Consider the following 17,207-nt stretch of genomic DNA (forward strand, 5'->3'; position numbering starts at 1 on the left):
TGTGATCTGTTTGTCCTAATTATTTGTCATTTAATTGCCATAACTTGGGCTCTGCACAAGCAGGGAGGAAAGCAAGGAGGGAAGAAGAAATACGCACCCACTCTGAAGCAGGTGGTTGGAAGTTTTAAAATCTAATGAAAGTATCGTGTTACCCCTAACACTGATGAGCAGCACTCAGTCTATGCATAAGGATTTTCTCTACTTCTAAAAATTAATACATTTTTTTTAATGAGTTGTAGTTTTTTAAAAGTTAGCCATGCATCAAACAGCACATTATGGTTTCTCTTCTCCGGTCATTATTTCACAGGGCCACAGCCCATGTGGATTGATTTTAAATCAATGCATTGGCCATACAAGTGGCTATTAACATTAGGAATTATTTTTCTAAAAAGAAAGCAAAACTAAATCTTGGAATAAAGCTTCAACAGCTGACTTGGTCATCACTGCATGCTGAGAAGAAAGATGATAAATTTGAAGCCCTATAGGTTTTCTTCTTTTTTGCAGTCTTTTGTAGAAGACAAAAATGACACCATCATACAGTCACCTAAAAGACTTGACAGGTATTGATTTAAAGCACGATATATCAAGTGGTACTGTAAAAAGGATTTCATGGTCATAAATTTTAATGTCTTCCAATTTTGCACCCTCAGTAACTTGCCAATAACAGCCCTTCTGTATAAAATATTTGCTTCACTCCCACATGGGCATTAAAGTCTGACATTCTGTTGTTGGGATATACGAGAATCAGCCACAGAAAACTTCGTACATGGATGTTCATAAATTTCTAAAACTTAACACATATCCTAAAATTAGCCTCACTACCAAAATACAGGTACTTGCAGCCATCAGTGCTTTCCCAGTATTTCTAGATGGTTTATGTTTCGCTCCTCAAGTCATAGTGTCTGTACCAAGATGTTCCCGTGAAATCTGGCTTTTTACACATCTATGTAAATTATGTACATAAATTATAAAATTCAGGTCTAACGATTAGTACAAAATGACTACCAGAACTGACATCCTTTATTAATAATATTGTAACAACTATTAGATGACTTAAATGTAATTGCAGCACCTTTTGAAAAAAGCTCTCATTTGTCATCACTGATATTATTTGTCCCCTGAAATTATGCCTCAGTTTTAGTATATGTGCTGCCGAAATGAGCACAATTCCTCAAATAATTTAAAGCATCTTTATTTGTATAAGGCTTTAAAGTTTTATTAGTATGCTGATAGATTGGAATAAAATAATAGCAAGGTGAAGGTGTTCTAATTATGCTACTGTAAGAAAAGATATTGCTATATTGATCCATTTAAACTCTTTTGCATGAAATACTCAAATTTTTTTTTACAAATATTGGGGTTTTTTTTTTCCTACTCAGTAGAGTAATGACGGTAACAGGAATTGATCTTTTCTAAAACATCAAGGGTATAATTTGTACTGGCTAAATGTTAAAACTATTTCAGAAGCAAAGCAAATTGATATATGGACAAATATATCTAGGAGAGCAAATTATCATTAAGTGCACATTCATTTTTAAACAACGAAATATGTCCATAATTTTATCATGTAATAAAATATAATCTCATCATTATTATAACATTAAATTATGTTGTATTTTATTAATGACCTGATTCAATTTTACACTTCCCCGATTGTTATATTGTTTCTTTTAATGACGGCACGATTTCACAGAAGCCTGTGAGTCCTATGTTTGTGTAGTGTTTTTCCTTAGGATCTTAAACTCTGAAAAGCAGCAGAAAGCTTCTCACTACAGAGATAAGCTTTCTTCTGGGGTATCTAAATATTTATGTAAGAGGGAAATATTCAGTCTTCTTCTTTTTCTACAAGAAAAAAGGGAAAACCTGGTTATGTTTTGGAGTAGAAAAACTATCAGTAACTTTTTTATTTAAACATTCTGAAATGGAGTAATCTAGAGACCACTGTGTTCAAATCTGCCTTCTGTTTCACTGTACTGAGTAAAATTTTTCCATTGAAATCCAAATTTCTGTTAGTGGTTAGAAATGACACACTGTATTTGTCTTAAAGAAAGAAAATTAAATATATTATATGATTATAAGCCACTATTTGATATTAATATAGTTGTAACATCTGTTTCTCTAAGCTTTATGAAAACCAACGGACCACTTCTAAAAGAAACCATGGCAGGTGGGATAATGGTACAAAAGAAGCAAAAGACAACTTGTAAAATTTGAAAGAGTTAACATATAATTCTTTTGTACTTTAACTCAAAATAATCACTCTAATTTGCAGATATTATCCTTTAAATTTCCAGCCAAAGCATTAGCCAACGAGCTGCCTAGTCAACCCACCTGTAACTAAAAATGAGAGATTATCTGCACTAAGGTGGCATTTCTGTAGGATCAGAAACACAATTACTCCCATTCTTCTGTGTTTCTTAGGTGGTATTCTGGAAAAGCCTGCCAGATTGCAGTTACTTTCTTTTTTAAAAAGTTCTACAATAATGACTTATTTTACATACAGTCTGTGAAGCATTAGGAGGCTTTCGTGGTTGAGACATTTTGTTTGAACATCTGTTTGTTGTTTCGTGTTTCCGGTGTTATTAATCTTCTTGTAGGTAAGCAGGTGATACACCCTAACCAAATTGCGGTGGTACAGGAACAGTTTTCTCCTTCCCCTGAAAAAATTAAGTGGGCTGAAGAACTGATCGCTGCCTTTAAAGAACATCAACAATTAGGAAAGGTAAATGTTTTGTTAATGCCTTGGGTGAAACTGGTGTTTAAAATACTGTGGGGGGAAAATATAAACTAGATATCGTTTGAGTCGTTTCAAAAACTCATTGCGTTGTAAGGGGGAAGGTGGAGGGAGGACAGCATTCATCAGGGAGAAATTCACTTAAGGTAAATTTGCCCTTCCACATTGCTGAATATTTCACTACCTGGTCCTCAAGTCGCTCTATAGCTTTTTCTTTTCATAAACTATATTGGCAAACCTTTAAGAAAATAGAAGTCTGTTTAGTTTTTCTCTATAGACTCCAATGCAGCATTCATATGAAAATAATTTTAGATCAAAGCGAATGCAAGTTGTAATGAAATAAACACAGTTTGATCAAATGGTTCTTGTGGAGAGAGGAAATAAATTTTCAAGTTATTTTAATTCGGGGGCAAAAATGTAACAAAAAGCTCCTCCGGTTTAATCATTTCAGAGTGGGAGGCTGTGTATGTGTTTGTACCAATTTCTGGACCTGAGATTTGGATAGAATGGAGAGCAAATTAACACTGGAGTACGGTTGTTCCTAATTTAGTGCATCATTGAGCCTCGCGTTTCCTGCTCTGTGGGTTTCTGCTATGTAAATATTGCAGTGGTGATGCGCAATCTGTCTCCACTTTGTGCCAGTAACACTTAAATTAGGTGTCGCCTGAAGGAAGATTTTATGCTAGTAGCAGCATTGTCAGTTAATTATCTTAAAGGTTATTTGCAGTAATACCGTTTGCCTCTTTGTAAGGGAACGGGGAAAGTTGCATTTATAAATCCATCCTAGAGGTACTATCTAAACTCAGCCTAGTTACCGACATAAGGAGTGAAGTTTTAATACCTGCGATGCAAACGGTCTTGGGGAAGAAAGAATGCTGAAACATTACAGCCCCTTACGGGGGGGAGGAAAAAAAAAAAAGACAAAACTGGCTTCTGTGGTGAACTGGTGACATGGATGTGAGAAGTGTCACTTGCACTTTTCACTGGCAGTATAAACACCTGAAAATCGCAGGACTTGGGAAAGTAGAAAGTGGGTCACTCCCTCCCCATCATTACAGATACCTGCCTTCAGCTCTGACCTTGCCTACTTGCTCACCCTCACACACTCACAGGCTCGTCTTTGCACAAACTGGCACTTAAAATCAAAGGGCAGAATATGTGACATTGGAAACATCCCATTTGGACTTACACTAATTTCTGAATAAATAGCATTCTTTCATTTTAAATCAGGAGTGGCTGTCAGAAAAGCACTGCAGTGATTTGTTTTGAAAATGACATAGTTTTAATGTCCATTTCTGTATCTTGACTCCAAACCCAGCACCTCCACGAATGCACATCATTATTTACCTAAAGAGCCATATACTTTTTCATTCATACATGCAAATAACTCCATCCACTCCTCTGTCCTACCTGTGCCTCCGCACACACTAAATGTTCTCGGCCCCTCCTTATGTCAGCCGATAAATACTTCCTATTGAAATGATAAACTGAGGCAGAATGTGGGCCATCAAAATGGCAGACTGAGCAGCATTCCGGTCTGGGCCACCGCTGCCTCCATTAACCGCCTACACCGGGCTTCACATTGAATAACATCAAAGGATCCCACTCAGCACGGTAAGCAGCCAGGAGTATGGACGAGGTTACCGTAAATTTCGGGTAGCCAGCAAACAAAATTCAACGTAGAAACACACTCTTTTGCTGGCATTTTTTAAGTTCTTGAATGAAGGAAAAAACACTTTTCCACTGTATCTTAGAAGTGTTCCTGAACAAAATCATTCCAAAGTGTCCTTGCCTTTGGATGATGGCAACATAAATGTTAAATTCAGAACTGGCTTTTTTTTTTTTTTTTTTTTTTTTTAATAAGAAATGCTGTCTTGTTGGGGCATAAGCTTTCACAACAATGTGGCAGGACAGCTTTTCTTAACACAGAACCACAGAAATTAGAGCAGAAGGGAGACTCACCATTAGGTCATTTCCTCCCTGCCCCATTGGTGTAGGTTTGTTTCCTACAGCAAATTCTCCTGGTGCTTTGTCCAGCAAGGTTTAAATGATTCAAGTAATGGGGCTTCCAGTGGGGACATATGGTTATTTTATCCAGTTCGCATGTTTCTTTCACTTTGCCTATAAATTGGCTGGTCACAAAAATTGGGTCTGCAGGTAGGTGACTCTGGGTCTTGAAGGGTCTTGGGGTTTAAATAATGTGTGTTCTGTTTGTAAAGATTTAGTATAAATAGGTTGCTCAATTGTATAAAGTATTGCTTCCAACAAACATCTAATCTGTTTTATTTCAATTGTGAATCGCTGATGAAAACATACACCCTCGGATACTTTGTCCAAAGCACAGGTGACTCAGTCAATGATGGTAAACTGATAGTTTGTGTCCTAGTGAGACAGTTACAAATTTCCAAAAGACCTTTGTTCCCCTCCGATGAAAATTTCATTCAAGTAATGTTTTTAAGTAGAAATGACCCAAGAAGGCAAAATTATATATTTTTGCTTTTTTCTTCTTCTGCTCCCATCTTAAATTATATTCTGCTCTAAGACCAGAGGTATAGCTGAAGTTCACAGGTAATGCTAGGTCCTTTGTGTTTTCTATAGTGACAATAATTAGTATTGTCGTGTAATAATAATAACAATAACAATATTGTAATAACAGTAATTATTATCAAAAATGTGATACCTTTTTTCCTGTTCCTACCAAATAACAAAATTTGTGGGAATACTTAGATCACAAAGTAGATTAATTATTGGAGAACTTTGGTGTCACAGAATTTTTTTTGTTTCATTTATATTAGAAGTTTTTAGGAAATAAAGTCTGATGCCCTTTAGTCTAATGTCAGCTTAAAAAGTACTTTACATTAAGAAATAATAATCTGCTCATATAATCTGTCACTGTTTGGCAGATCATGGTACTTGTGACTGCTTTGTTTCAGGAAACTATAGATATTTACAGGCAAAAGCATTTTGCCTGGCACAGCAGTCCCCACTAATAAGAATTAGGCTATCAGTTGACATTAGGGACTCAGGGTCATCTTCTCTAATTAAAATCTGTTGGAAAAATCTTAAACATTTCCAATACTCTATGCTCCTATTTTAATTCCCATAAGCTAAAATATGTCAAACTTAGCTGACATCAGTTGTGAGATATATATCTGCAATATTCATCAGACTTGTGTTTTTCTCCAGTCCTTCCAGAAAAATATATCTTGAGATACAACCTGCATGTCATTAATAATTTTAGCTTCAAATTATTTGGTAGGAACTTTAGCCAGGATAAATCACTTTCCATATGATTTATTTTAAACCTATAGAAGGTTTTCTTAGAGGTTAATTTTATTTTTGATGTCATCTTTTCCATAACAGTGGTGATTCCACTATTTGTAAATTCTCCATTCAGATCTGAATTTAGTATTCCTTCTTAAAAATGGGATTTTTACAGTTCTTTTTTTATCAACTTGAAATTGTATATAGTAGGAAAATTGGGTAACTGAAAGGAAAACATCTCAAGCAAATATTTAGTTAATATTAATATATATATGTATCAGTGGAAACTATAACTTACATATAAGTACATATAAATATTTATGCAGTATATATACATTCATGTATTATGATACAGTATATTTTTTTCAAGTTTCTATTATAAACTCAGTGCTTGTTTTTTCCTCTTTTTTTATTCATTTCTTCTTGGCAAAAATGACAGCTAAAGAAAATGACTGATCAGTAAGCCTAAGATATTTTCATATAAGAATTTAGCATTTCTATGTGGAGACTAAAAGAAAAATGTGAAGGAATAGCAAAGTATATTACATGTGATAGATTTTAAAGGTACCTTGCTAGAATATTCCTGTTTTTTGCAGTATCTGACTACAAATACAGCTTTGCTTCATTTTCAGTTTTACTCATATCATTATCATTTGGCTCTCATTTTACTTTTCCAACATTTTTCATTTGTTACAGCTTCACAAGCTATCTAAAAAAACCAAGGAACAGGAAATGTTCGTCTCTAAAATCTAGGTTCCATTAACAATTATAAAGGTCAAAAAACAAGGTCACTACTTGACATAACAACTGTAAATATCACTGAAACGTTCTAATTTCACTCGTGAGAAAACCGTAGAGCAAATTAATAAGTTTACATTAATAAGCAAATCCTCTACTGGAACATAAACTGGGAATTTATATCTTAATAAAGAAAGAGGGGCTTTTTTCCCTAATGGCAGTCTTTTCATCTAGAGAATTACAAAGGATAATAACCACCCCTCCAAGAATTGAAAGCAAATTATTTTCATAGGTATCTGATTGCTGCTCATACACCTTTCATTTGTGTTTCCAAATGCAGGGCTTTACAAAAGAAATACTGTTTGGGCCAGATGGCCTTCTAGAAGGCTCCCTGAGAGAACTCAGAAATCTCTCTAGCCAAAAATATTGTTTCCGCTTATTCAAGTGCCAGAAATCCCACTGCCACTCTTTCACGCAGATCAAATAAACCATCTAAAGATTTGGTTGTTGTCTTTGTCGGCTGAAAGGGTTGATTCCACTAATAGACAGCAATGTAGCCTCCCACACCCAAGCATCCCACCACCCACAGCCTTTCCCCCTGTATTTGTAAGCAGGAATACTAAAATCAGAACCGAGTGATTTCTAGTGAAAATAGAAACTGAAGGGGCACAACTGTACTTTTGAGATCCTCGGTTATTACATTTCCCTCCTTTATTTCCTTGCTCCTTTAATATTTTTAGAACTGTATGCCATGACTTTAAAAAGTCAAATTCGTTACAAAGCTGAGAGTGCCAGTGAGGAGGACGTCGGGGTTGATCTGATTAGCTACAAACTGCAGATTTCTAAACATTTAAAGTAAGGCAATGCAATTCTAGTGCGGATATATCCTGTTTCACACAGTTTTAGTGGCAAATGGTTCAGTACTAGAGGATAAGAAATTGTATATATAGGTTAAATCTGATCTTTTCTAAAGCTGTTTGCTTCATCCTTAATTTATAAGGATCTTAGGGATATTTTAATCAAAGTATTTCTATTCTGATTTATATTCTCAGGACCTTTTTTTTGCTCAGTTGTAACTCTTCCAGTTGGGATAAAATCTCAGAAATTTTCCAGTTAAATCCTTTCAGTTTACAGCTTAAGACAATGAGACTCAAGAAGGGTTTAGAAGTTACCTGTGGCCACTCACGGCCAAGGTGGTGGGAGAGCCCCTACCAGCATTCACGGTCAACTTTGTAAATAAAGATGTGAACAGTTAGCATAAATGTGGTCTCACTTGGGTCTCCGTGAACCCCACACTAGTGACCAAAACTGTTCAGTCACAAACAAAATGTGAATTTGGTTAGTTCAGATTAGTACCTTTCTCTTAGTCATACATTTTTTTTTCTTGCATGAGCAGAAAGCGATGAGGAGGGAAAGAGCACAGAGTATTCGCACGCCTTCCCAAACTTCCCTGCTATGATTCCCCACACGGCGCCCTCCTTCTCAATTCTGTCCTGCCCCAGAAAGACTTCTTGGCTCCGATTACTGCAAACCCTGCTCTGTTTTATTAGTCATCATCCGTTCGATCTCCCCGCGTAGATTGGAAACTCTCCGAGCTAAACTGGGAGCCTTTGGCAAAGAGGCCGTATCTAGCCCCTAGCTCCGTTTCATCTCACTCGAAGGACAGGTTCCCAACGTCCTGTGTCTCACTTGCACCTGTGGTTGTGCAAAACACCACGGCTTTCAGTGTCTTTCATAGCAATATCCAAACAAGGGCCATGAAAGGATGGTTTTACTCTTTGGACATCTTCTCTCTGTTTTTTCTTCGTACAGTATTTCTCCCTTTTTGTATGTGCGAGTCTGGAGGTGTGTTTCTCTGTGTGGCTATTAATCGTGCCTTCCTCGTTTTCCTTTCCATGAGTTCTAACTTGCTTCCTCTTTATCTCCCTTTCCCCCCACGTCATCTCCACACCCCACCACCATCCATTGCCTTCTCTCCTTTAGCCGATTATAAGAAGTTCAGAGCATTCTTTGAATTTTTTGTTGTACTTATTAAAGACTTTAGTAATTCTTTTTATATTAAAAGCAGGCAAATGGAATTTTTATTTTATTAAAAAATGTAAATCAAGAGTTTCTATAATTTTTTTTTTCATTTTAGATTAGTGGGCCTGAATGCAAATAAAGTAGGGAAATTTCTCACCACTACCCTAGAGAGTAAAGAATTCCATCTTCTGAATCACATACTTCCCCGCAGCATCTTGGACGGAAATAGGTATACAATATGCATTTAGTAAATACTATTTGGCCAACTGGTTTCTAAATTTCTGACAGTGTCAGAAGGAAATTACTCGCTCTGCTTTTAACAGTTTATATCACACTGACCTTTTGTTTTCTTCTAGAATAAGTGAAAAAAACGTTTCACCAGTTATTTTATCACTGTTCATCAGTTACATTTAAAAAATTTTTTTAAATTTAAAGTGACTTTGAACTAATGTTAGTTCATTTAGATGTGTTCTCTAAAGGAAGAAAAAGCTGATGGTATATAAAATAGAAGACATTTAACATTATCGCTCTTAGCTGCGAGCTGCTTTAAAATGACTTACATTCTGTGCTTTTCTCATAGGCAATACCAGCTTAAATTAGACATGAAATACTCTAAATTAAATAAAAATGTTTACACATTTAACTCGATGCTAAAAATAAAAATATTTTCAAATAAGATTTCTGGTTTAAAGAAAATTTGAGTGGAAGGTGATAGCTGCAGAACTCTCTATGATTACTAAAAATCAACCAATTATACACTTAACAATGGGCAAATTTGGGGCGCTTGGGTGGCTCAGTGGGTTGGGACACTGCCTTCTGCTCAGTTCATGATCCCGGGGTCCTGGGATCGAGCCCCACATCGGGCTCTCTGCTTGGCAGGGAGCCTGCTTCCCTTCCTCTCTCTCTGCCTGCCTCTCTGCCTACTTGTGATCTCTGTCTCTCTGTCAAATAAATAAATAAAATCTTTTAAAAAATGGGCAAATCTAGGGGCGCCTGGGTGGCTCAGTGGGTTGGGCCGCTGCCTTCGGCTCGGGTCATGATCTCAGGGTCCTGGGATCGAGCCCCGCATCGGGCTCTCTGCTCAGCGGGGAGCCTGCTTCCTCCTCTCTCTCTGCCTGCCTCTCTGCCTGCTTGTGATCTCTGTCAAATAAATAAATAAAATCTTTAAAAAAAAAATAATAAAAAAATAATAAAATAAAAAAAATTAAAAATGGGCAAATCTTATGGTATGCAAATTATACTTCAGGAAAGCTATTTTTAAAAAAGCAAAATTAAGTACATCTAACGTGCTAGCAAATGTGGAAATGCCTTAAAATTACAAGATGCTTATAAATCCAATTGTTTCACCTCAGTAGGTAGCTTTCCACATGGCATACTTTCTCCAAATTCCCTTAGCAGAAGATGCTTAAAATAAAGACTTGTCTGTCCCTCTCTCATCATTCTGCCTGTATATTTTTTTTTTAAAGATTTTATTTATTTATTTGACAGAGAGAAATCACAAGCAGGCAGAGAGGCAGGCAGAGAGAGAGGAGGAAGCAGGCTCCCCGCTGAGCGGAAAGCCCGATGCGGGGCTTGAACCCAGGACCTGGGATCATGACCTGAGCCGAAGGCAGCGGCTTAACCCACTGAGCCACCCAGGCGCCCTCTGCCTGTATATTTTTAAAGATAAATCTTGCAGCCTACATTTCATGGCCTCCGAGAAGAACTTTCGCAACAAGGGCACCTTTGGTCTCCCCTGTCCATTTGTAAAGTAAGGATGGCTCTGATCCACTGACATCCTCCATCTGGGCAAGTGGACACCTCGGGATGGGTCACATATTAACATAATTGACCCAAACATTCACCTCTGCTCTCCTCCCTACTGTCCAGCCACCTCCGTCTTCCCTGCCAAATTCATCTCGCAAGCCTTCCACTGTTTCTTTTCTTCCCTGCCTCCACTTCCTAAAACTGTTGTTGAAGTCCCCAAATAATCTTACCAGTGGATAACACAAGTGTTTCTATTTCCTGTGCAGAGCTAAAGCTAAATGATTTCATGCTTGCTTTTTTTTAAAAATCAAAATGTTAATGAATGTCATTTTACATTCACTCAGTTTCCACATCCCAAGGAATTCCTCCTTTTTATAAATGCATCAGGACATGTGTCTTTGCTAGTAGTCTTCATTCTCCTGCTCTTGGTGCCGGAAAGGCTGTCTTCCTGTTTTACTCCTTCCTGCACTGTAAGTGATGCTCCCATTCAGATCACCTGCATTTGATTGGTATCTCCTCAGCTGATAGTCTAAGCTTTTAAATTATTTTAAACGTATTGGTCTTCAAATACTGATGCTGTGTCAGATTATATATAGCGCCTGAGTCTAGTTTCTTAAAGGGACAATTCAATCTATGATTTATAGTTTAGAGGGGGCAGGAAGCTTTAGGCATGAGTTAGCCTCTACTCATTGCATCTTCAAGAATGTTGATGGTCCTGGGGCTCCTGGGTGGCTCAGTCGTTAAATGTCTACCTTCAGCTCAGGTCATAGTCCCAGGGTCCTGGGATTGAGTCCCACATCAGGCTCCCTGATCAGCTGGGAGCCTGCTTCTCCCTCTACCTGCTGCTTCCCCTGCTTGTACATTTGCATGCTCTCGCTCTCTCTCTCAAATAAATAAATAAAATATTTTTAAAAAAGAAGAAGAAGAATGTCGATGTCCCTCAGAACCCTTAAAGCTACTCTGAAATCACAAAATCTTGTTATAATTCAAATTCTGTGCTTCTCACTGCACCTTTCTGTGCTAAGTGGAATTAAATCCTCGCTGACTAACACTAGCACTGGCAGTAACAACAGTGATCATGGTGGTGGTGACAGCAGTCAGGTACAGGTCCTGGTAGCAGTGTCAGGGGACACAATCATAGCAGTGGTGACAGCAAGGGTAGTGTAGCAGTTGCAACTCCCCGTGGACTGAGAGCCTGTTCTGTGACAGGCCATTGCATGCATTCTTTTATTTAATTCTCACAACAATTCTGTAAGGGAGGTATTTTCATCCCCATTTTACAGGTGAGGAAACTGAGGTTCGGGGAAGTATAACATTGTTTGCTGGGGGTCACCCATACTAGGAAAAAGCAGAGCTTAGATTCAAGGAGGTAAGTCATTCCACATGGTCAACAGCTCACCTTGGGCTGCTGTGTCATTAGTACGGGCACTGAAATTCTGATAGATGACGTTCTGTGGCCTTTGATGGGGAAGCCCTCTAGAGCCCATATTCCTAACCTCTGCATCAAGGTGCCTTAAATGGAAAAACCCGGAGAAGCAAGACCCTTTCTCTTTATTTCAGCCGCAAGCTACAGAAGACCTCAGAATGCCCATCCTAGAAAGTTGCCTATTTCTCTTGGGTGGAAAGTCACAGAGGGGCTGCTTGGACAGGTGATCCTTGGTGTCCTCTTGGGCCGCTACGAACTTGGCCAGTGGAACTGCCCCAACCAGGGCCCTGCCTTTCATACCCCCATTGATGGTTCTGTGCTCTGAGTTTTTATAGTCCGAGAACTACAGGGGAAAAGACGGGAAGGATAAGAAGGGAGCTTCTCCAGGCTCTTTCACCTTTCAGAAACTGGAAAATAAATCTGACAGGCTGCAGGATTCCCCATACCCCACACCCCTTCTGAGGCAGGGGCTGAGGGGCCTTCCCAAACAGTTCAAGAGGCCTGAGTTGTCACCGCTTTCCCCAGTCTGGTACAAAACTAACCCCCATTCAGATATTCTAACTATTACATTCTTAGGAATCATTTAAAAGGCTTTTCCATCAAAGGCCATGGAACGTCATCTGTCAGAATTTCAGTGCTCGTAGTAATGACACATCAGCCCAAAGTGAATTGCCGACCATGTGGAACGGCTTCGGTTGAACTTGTAGAAATTCATGTAGAGCTACATTAGCATTTGAAATCCTCTGGCCACAGCAGTAATTGGCTATTAAATTTTAATTCAAAATATTATTAAAATACCTCTCAAATTATCACTACAACCTAAGTGTTAAAATAAGAAAAATGCATTCTCTATTTCCCAAGTCTTCAGAAATGTTCTCTCTCTCTCTCTTTTTTTTTTTAACAGCAAGGTAGCCCTTTTATTTCTTTTTAAGATTTTATTTATTTATTTGACAGAGAGAGAAGGAACACAAGCAGGGGGTGTGGGAGAGGGAGAAGCAGGCTCCCCATGGAGCAAGGAGCCTGATGCAGGGCTCGATCCCAGGACCCTGGGATCATGACCTGAGCTGAAGGCAGATGCTTAACCCACGGAGGCCCCCAGGAGCCCCCAAATTGTATATTTAAATATTTTTCTGTAACCATCTCAGGTAGCATGGTTACCAGTCATACTTTGGAGTACACCAAATAGGGAGAAGAGTGTGGGATTTGGGGTGATAAACCTTAGATTCTAGTCCTATCCTCCCCATAAGTTCCTTTAAAAAGGTTAATGAAATCTGAAGTTTAGTTCTTGCATCTGTAAAACAGAAATTTCCATGCCCTGCCTCCTGCAGGTGAGAAAATATTTTTGAAATGTTTTGTAAAATCATAAAGTACTATTAGATGAATCTCTTTTTTGGGCAGAGGGTCTTCCTAATGAGATTGCACCTCTCCAACTTTCAGTTTGGAAATAAATATTCCAGGCCTTACCAAGGTCTATAGTTACTAGAGCCTAGGCTGTAGTTGCTGAGGGAATCCGTATTTCCTCCTTAAGGGAGAATGAACATCCTTCCCCTACCTTCAGCCCTCTCCCCCTCAAGCCCATGTCAACCCACGTATGACAGGCCAGCTCTTAGCGCTCCCATTGTTAGATCCCCAGAGCACCCTTAGACAGAGGGAGAATGCCCAGAATAAAAGAAAATGGTTCAACCTCTTCCCCTAAGCATCCAGGAAGGAGCAAGTACTGGGTCCACCAGGGCATGCAACGAGAACGGAGGGATTCCAGTCCAGCTTCCTCAAGCAGAAGCTAAGTCGTTCCTGCATAAGGAGAGTCCAGCAGCTGCCGAGTATCAGAACCAGCAATCATCCATATTAATAAAGGCTGGATCAGGCTCCCTTTCTGTAGATCCTAGAGAATCCCATTCAGCCATAGACAGATGCGGTATCTCATACCGTCATCCATCATTTAGCTGGATCTATTGAATCACTGGTGACCAGAGGCATGGAGGGCTCCTTCAGAACAGAGAAAGTCAACCCCACTGGTATGTCTCTATGTGTTGTTCTCAGTATCCCCCGCCCCTCTCTTTTTCCTTCGGCATCTTTGACCTTCTAAACCTGACTTTAAATGTAACTGTTCCTCAAAGCCCTTCTCTGGCCAAACCATCTCCATTTTGATGGTCCTGTTTCTCTGTAGCTCCTCAGTCCTTCAGCACCACAGATATGACAGACTCGCTTGCACTTTAACTGTTAAGTCACTCACATGAGTTAACTTGACCCCAGCCCAGCCTCACGTTTGTTAGGGAAAGTCCCTGTGTCCTGCTGGAGGCTCAGCTAGTGTTAGCCAACCAACCAGTGAGTATTACCAGACCAGGGAAAGATCAGGTGGCACGGGAAGATGCTTGCAGATGAAGGAGACGAGATAGGTAAGACAAATAGCATCTTCTGATATCACTCTCCCCTCAGTCACCCAACTGGAGCCCCACAAAAGAGCCAAGCTCCACTCCAAACCACATTTTGAGTACTGGGTTCTGGGGATTCAAAGATCTATGAGACATGGCCCCTTCCTCAAGAGTCTCACAGCTTAGTGAGAAAGACAGCAGTGTAAATAAATCATTACAAGGCAGTGTGACAAGGGCCGTAATGGGAGGCTATACAGAGAAAAGAAGAAGAGGGGTGCCTGTCTGGCTCAGTCAGCAGAGCATGTGACTTTTTTTTTTTTTTTTTTAAAGTAAACTCTATGCCTAATGTGGGGCTTGAGCTCACAACCCCAAGATTAAGAGTTGCATGCTCAGGGCACCTGGGTGGCTCAGTGGGTTAAGCTTCAGCCTTCGGCTCAGGTCATGATCTCAGGATCCTGGGATCGGGTCCCACATTGGGCTCTCTGCTCAGCAGGGAGCCTGCCTCCACCTCTCTCTCTCTCTCTCTCTGCCTGCCTCTCTGCCTGCTTGTGATCTCTGCCTGTCAAATAAATATAAAACATTAAAAAAAAAAAGTTGCATGCTCTACCAACTGAGCCAGCCAGGCACCCTGAACATGTGACTCTTGATCCCAGGGTCATAAGTTCGAGCCCCATATTAGGCATAGAGTTTACAAGAAAGAAAGAAAGAGAGAGAGGGAGGGAGGGAGGGGGTGAGGAAGGGGAAGAAAAGAAAAGAGGAAGAAGAAATTAGCCCTACCAGAGAATTCTAGTAACACTTCATAGACCTGACATCTTCTGACATTTTGAAGGATGAGGAGTTTACAGGACAGACAGGGAAATGTCCTTGAGAACAGAGAACAGAGCATATGGGAGAGGCACAGAAGCCTCGTGGGTGTGGGTGTGCGTGTGGTGGACTGGCAGGAGACAAGGCTGATAGCCCAGGAAGTGTCTCGTCTCTTCGTTGGGAGGCCTGGGATCCCTGATAAGGAGATTGCACTTGATTTTTTTTTTTTTTAAGATTTTGTTTATCTATTTAACAGGGAGAGAGAGAGCACAAGCAGGGGGAGCTACAGGCAGAGGGAGAAGCAGGCTCTCCGTGGAGCAGAGAACCTAACACGGAGCTCAGTCCCAGGACCCTGGGATCATGACCTGAACTGAAGGCAGAGGCTTAACTGTCTGAGCCACCGAGGCGCCCCTTGCACTTGATTTTGTTAAGTCCAAAGGGAGCCAAAGCCTGGTTTAAGCAAATGAATGATCCTATCCAGTGTTGAGAAAGATCACAAGATCCCGGTGAGGAAGGTGCAGCTCCCCAGCCAGCGTCCCAGCAGTTTCTCCGAGAGGCCTCCCCACTGAGCTGTGGGTGCCTGGTACCCAAACTCACATCCTTAAAAGGAATGTCATAATCAAATCATGCGGTGACTGAGGGCTCTCCTAGGGCCTGTCCAAGGGCTCCCCATGTGATAGGATGAAAAATGGGAAAGAAAGAAGAATGAAGGTGTCCCCTCAGGATACCTCAGTAGAGTGTCATCCTACCCCCTTTCGGAGGAGTAGGGAGGAGAGGCTGATTTTGTGAGTAAGGAAGAGCTCATCACAGGCCATGCTGGGCTTACAAGATTTGAGCAAACAGAGGGCACAACCAAGATCCTGAAGAGAAATTTCGTAATGGCCAGTGCTGACAAAAGTTTGAGGAATTCACCGGGAACTGCTGTGAGGCAAATATTTCCCTGGGCATTAGGCTTAGAGTCCTACAAGAAGAGCGTCACCCTACAAGAGAAGGGCTGTGACAGCTCTACTCAGATGTCATCATTTGTGCCAGCAGAGCCCCACCATCACTGGAATGCCAGAGAGAACTCCCCGAGTGCTCAGAGACCTTATTTGAAAACTGAAGTGAGGAGGGAATTAGATCAATTTGTGTTACTAGTAAATTACCCTTTTAGTAGAGGAAAAAATTCACAAGTATTAAGTGCCAAAAATGCAAAATATATCAATATTTCCTCTAAATGTTTCCTATGGGTGATGACTGTTGTTATCACTGCCACCACCGACATCATTACTTTTGCTGTTAAACTCTAAGTCAGATTCACGACTGAACGAAGAACTTCCAGGCCTGGCAGAACTCCTGTTACCTCAATCCTTGTCTTACCAACAGGGCAATAAGTGAGTCGTTAGAAAAACCCTAGCCTAAGAGGACGTGTTTCTTTGCTATACAGATAACATGCATGCTAAGATGGGTTATACCCTTAGCATAACACGTATGCTAAGATAGTATTACCTTCCAGAAGCCTAAAACCCTAAACCTGTGTATCGTAAAATATGCCAAGTGATTGGCCCATGATTTACTACAACAAATAACTCAATAGGTAACTGTTGAATAAGAGCCCATTGTGTCCAGAGCTCCGTGGCAACTCTGGCCGGGAATGCACAGTATGCGCTGGGTACCCAGGATCATCATATCCACGTGAACAGTGCGAGCTGGCAAAAGTGATCCTGAGTGGAAGAGAAGGACACTCATTTCAGACCCTCGGATCTCTCTGTGCTCATCACGCTGGCCTTTTTGTTGTTGCTGTTGCTGTTGCTGTTGCACTTTACTGCACGTGCTTCTTTTCTTTCCTGTCTCCTCCAGCACATTGCTCCTTGAGGGCAGGGATCAGGTCGGGTCCATATCCAAGTCAACCTTACTATTTCTAAGCAGGGGAGCTAAAACACAGAACTGCTCCAACCTGAATGTGCTTTGGAATCCTGAGATGATTCCAACTCTACCCCCAGCCTTCTGCACCAAACCATATAGGATGGGGCCCTGTATGCATTTTAACAAGCTACGTCCCCCGTGGCTCCCCTCAGATGATTCTGACGCAATTGGTCAGGAAACCCACTTAGAAAACAGT

At 40.3% G+C, this 17,207-nt stretch overlaps 1 protein-coding gene across 4 annotated transcripts in view; it reads left to right on the plus strand.

Moving 5' to 3' along the window:
• CLYBL (citramalyl-CoA lyase) overlaps positions 1-17,207 on the plus strand; it is a 263,304-nt gene that overhangs the window by 235,924 nt on the left and 10,173 nt on the right. For all 4 annotated transcript variants that reach the window (XM_047720319.1, XM_047720317.1, XM_047720318.1 and 1 more), the window contains one exon: positions 2,598-2,722. In XM_047720319.1, the coding sequence (XP_047576275.1) occupies positions 2,598-2,722 (125 nt within the window). The remainder of the gene's footprint in view (positions 1-2,597; positions 2,723-17,207) is intronic.

Source organism: Lutra lutra, chromosome 3, assembly GCF_902655055.1.
Source record: "Lutra lutra chromosome 3, mLutLut1.2, whole genome shotgun sequence".
Lineage (NCBI taxonomy): Eukaryota > Metazoa > Chordata > Mammalia > Carnivora > Mustelidae > Lutra > Lutra lutra.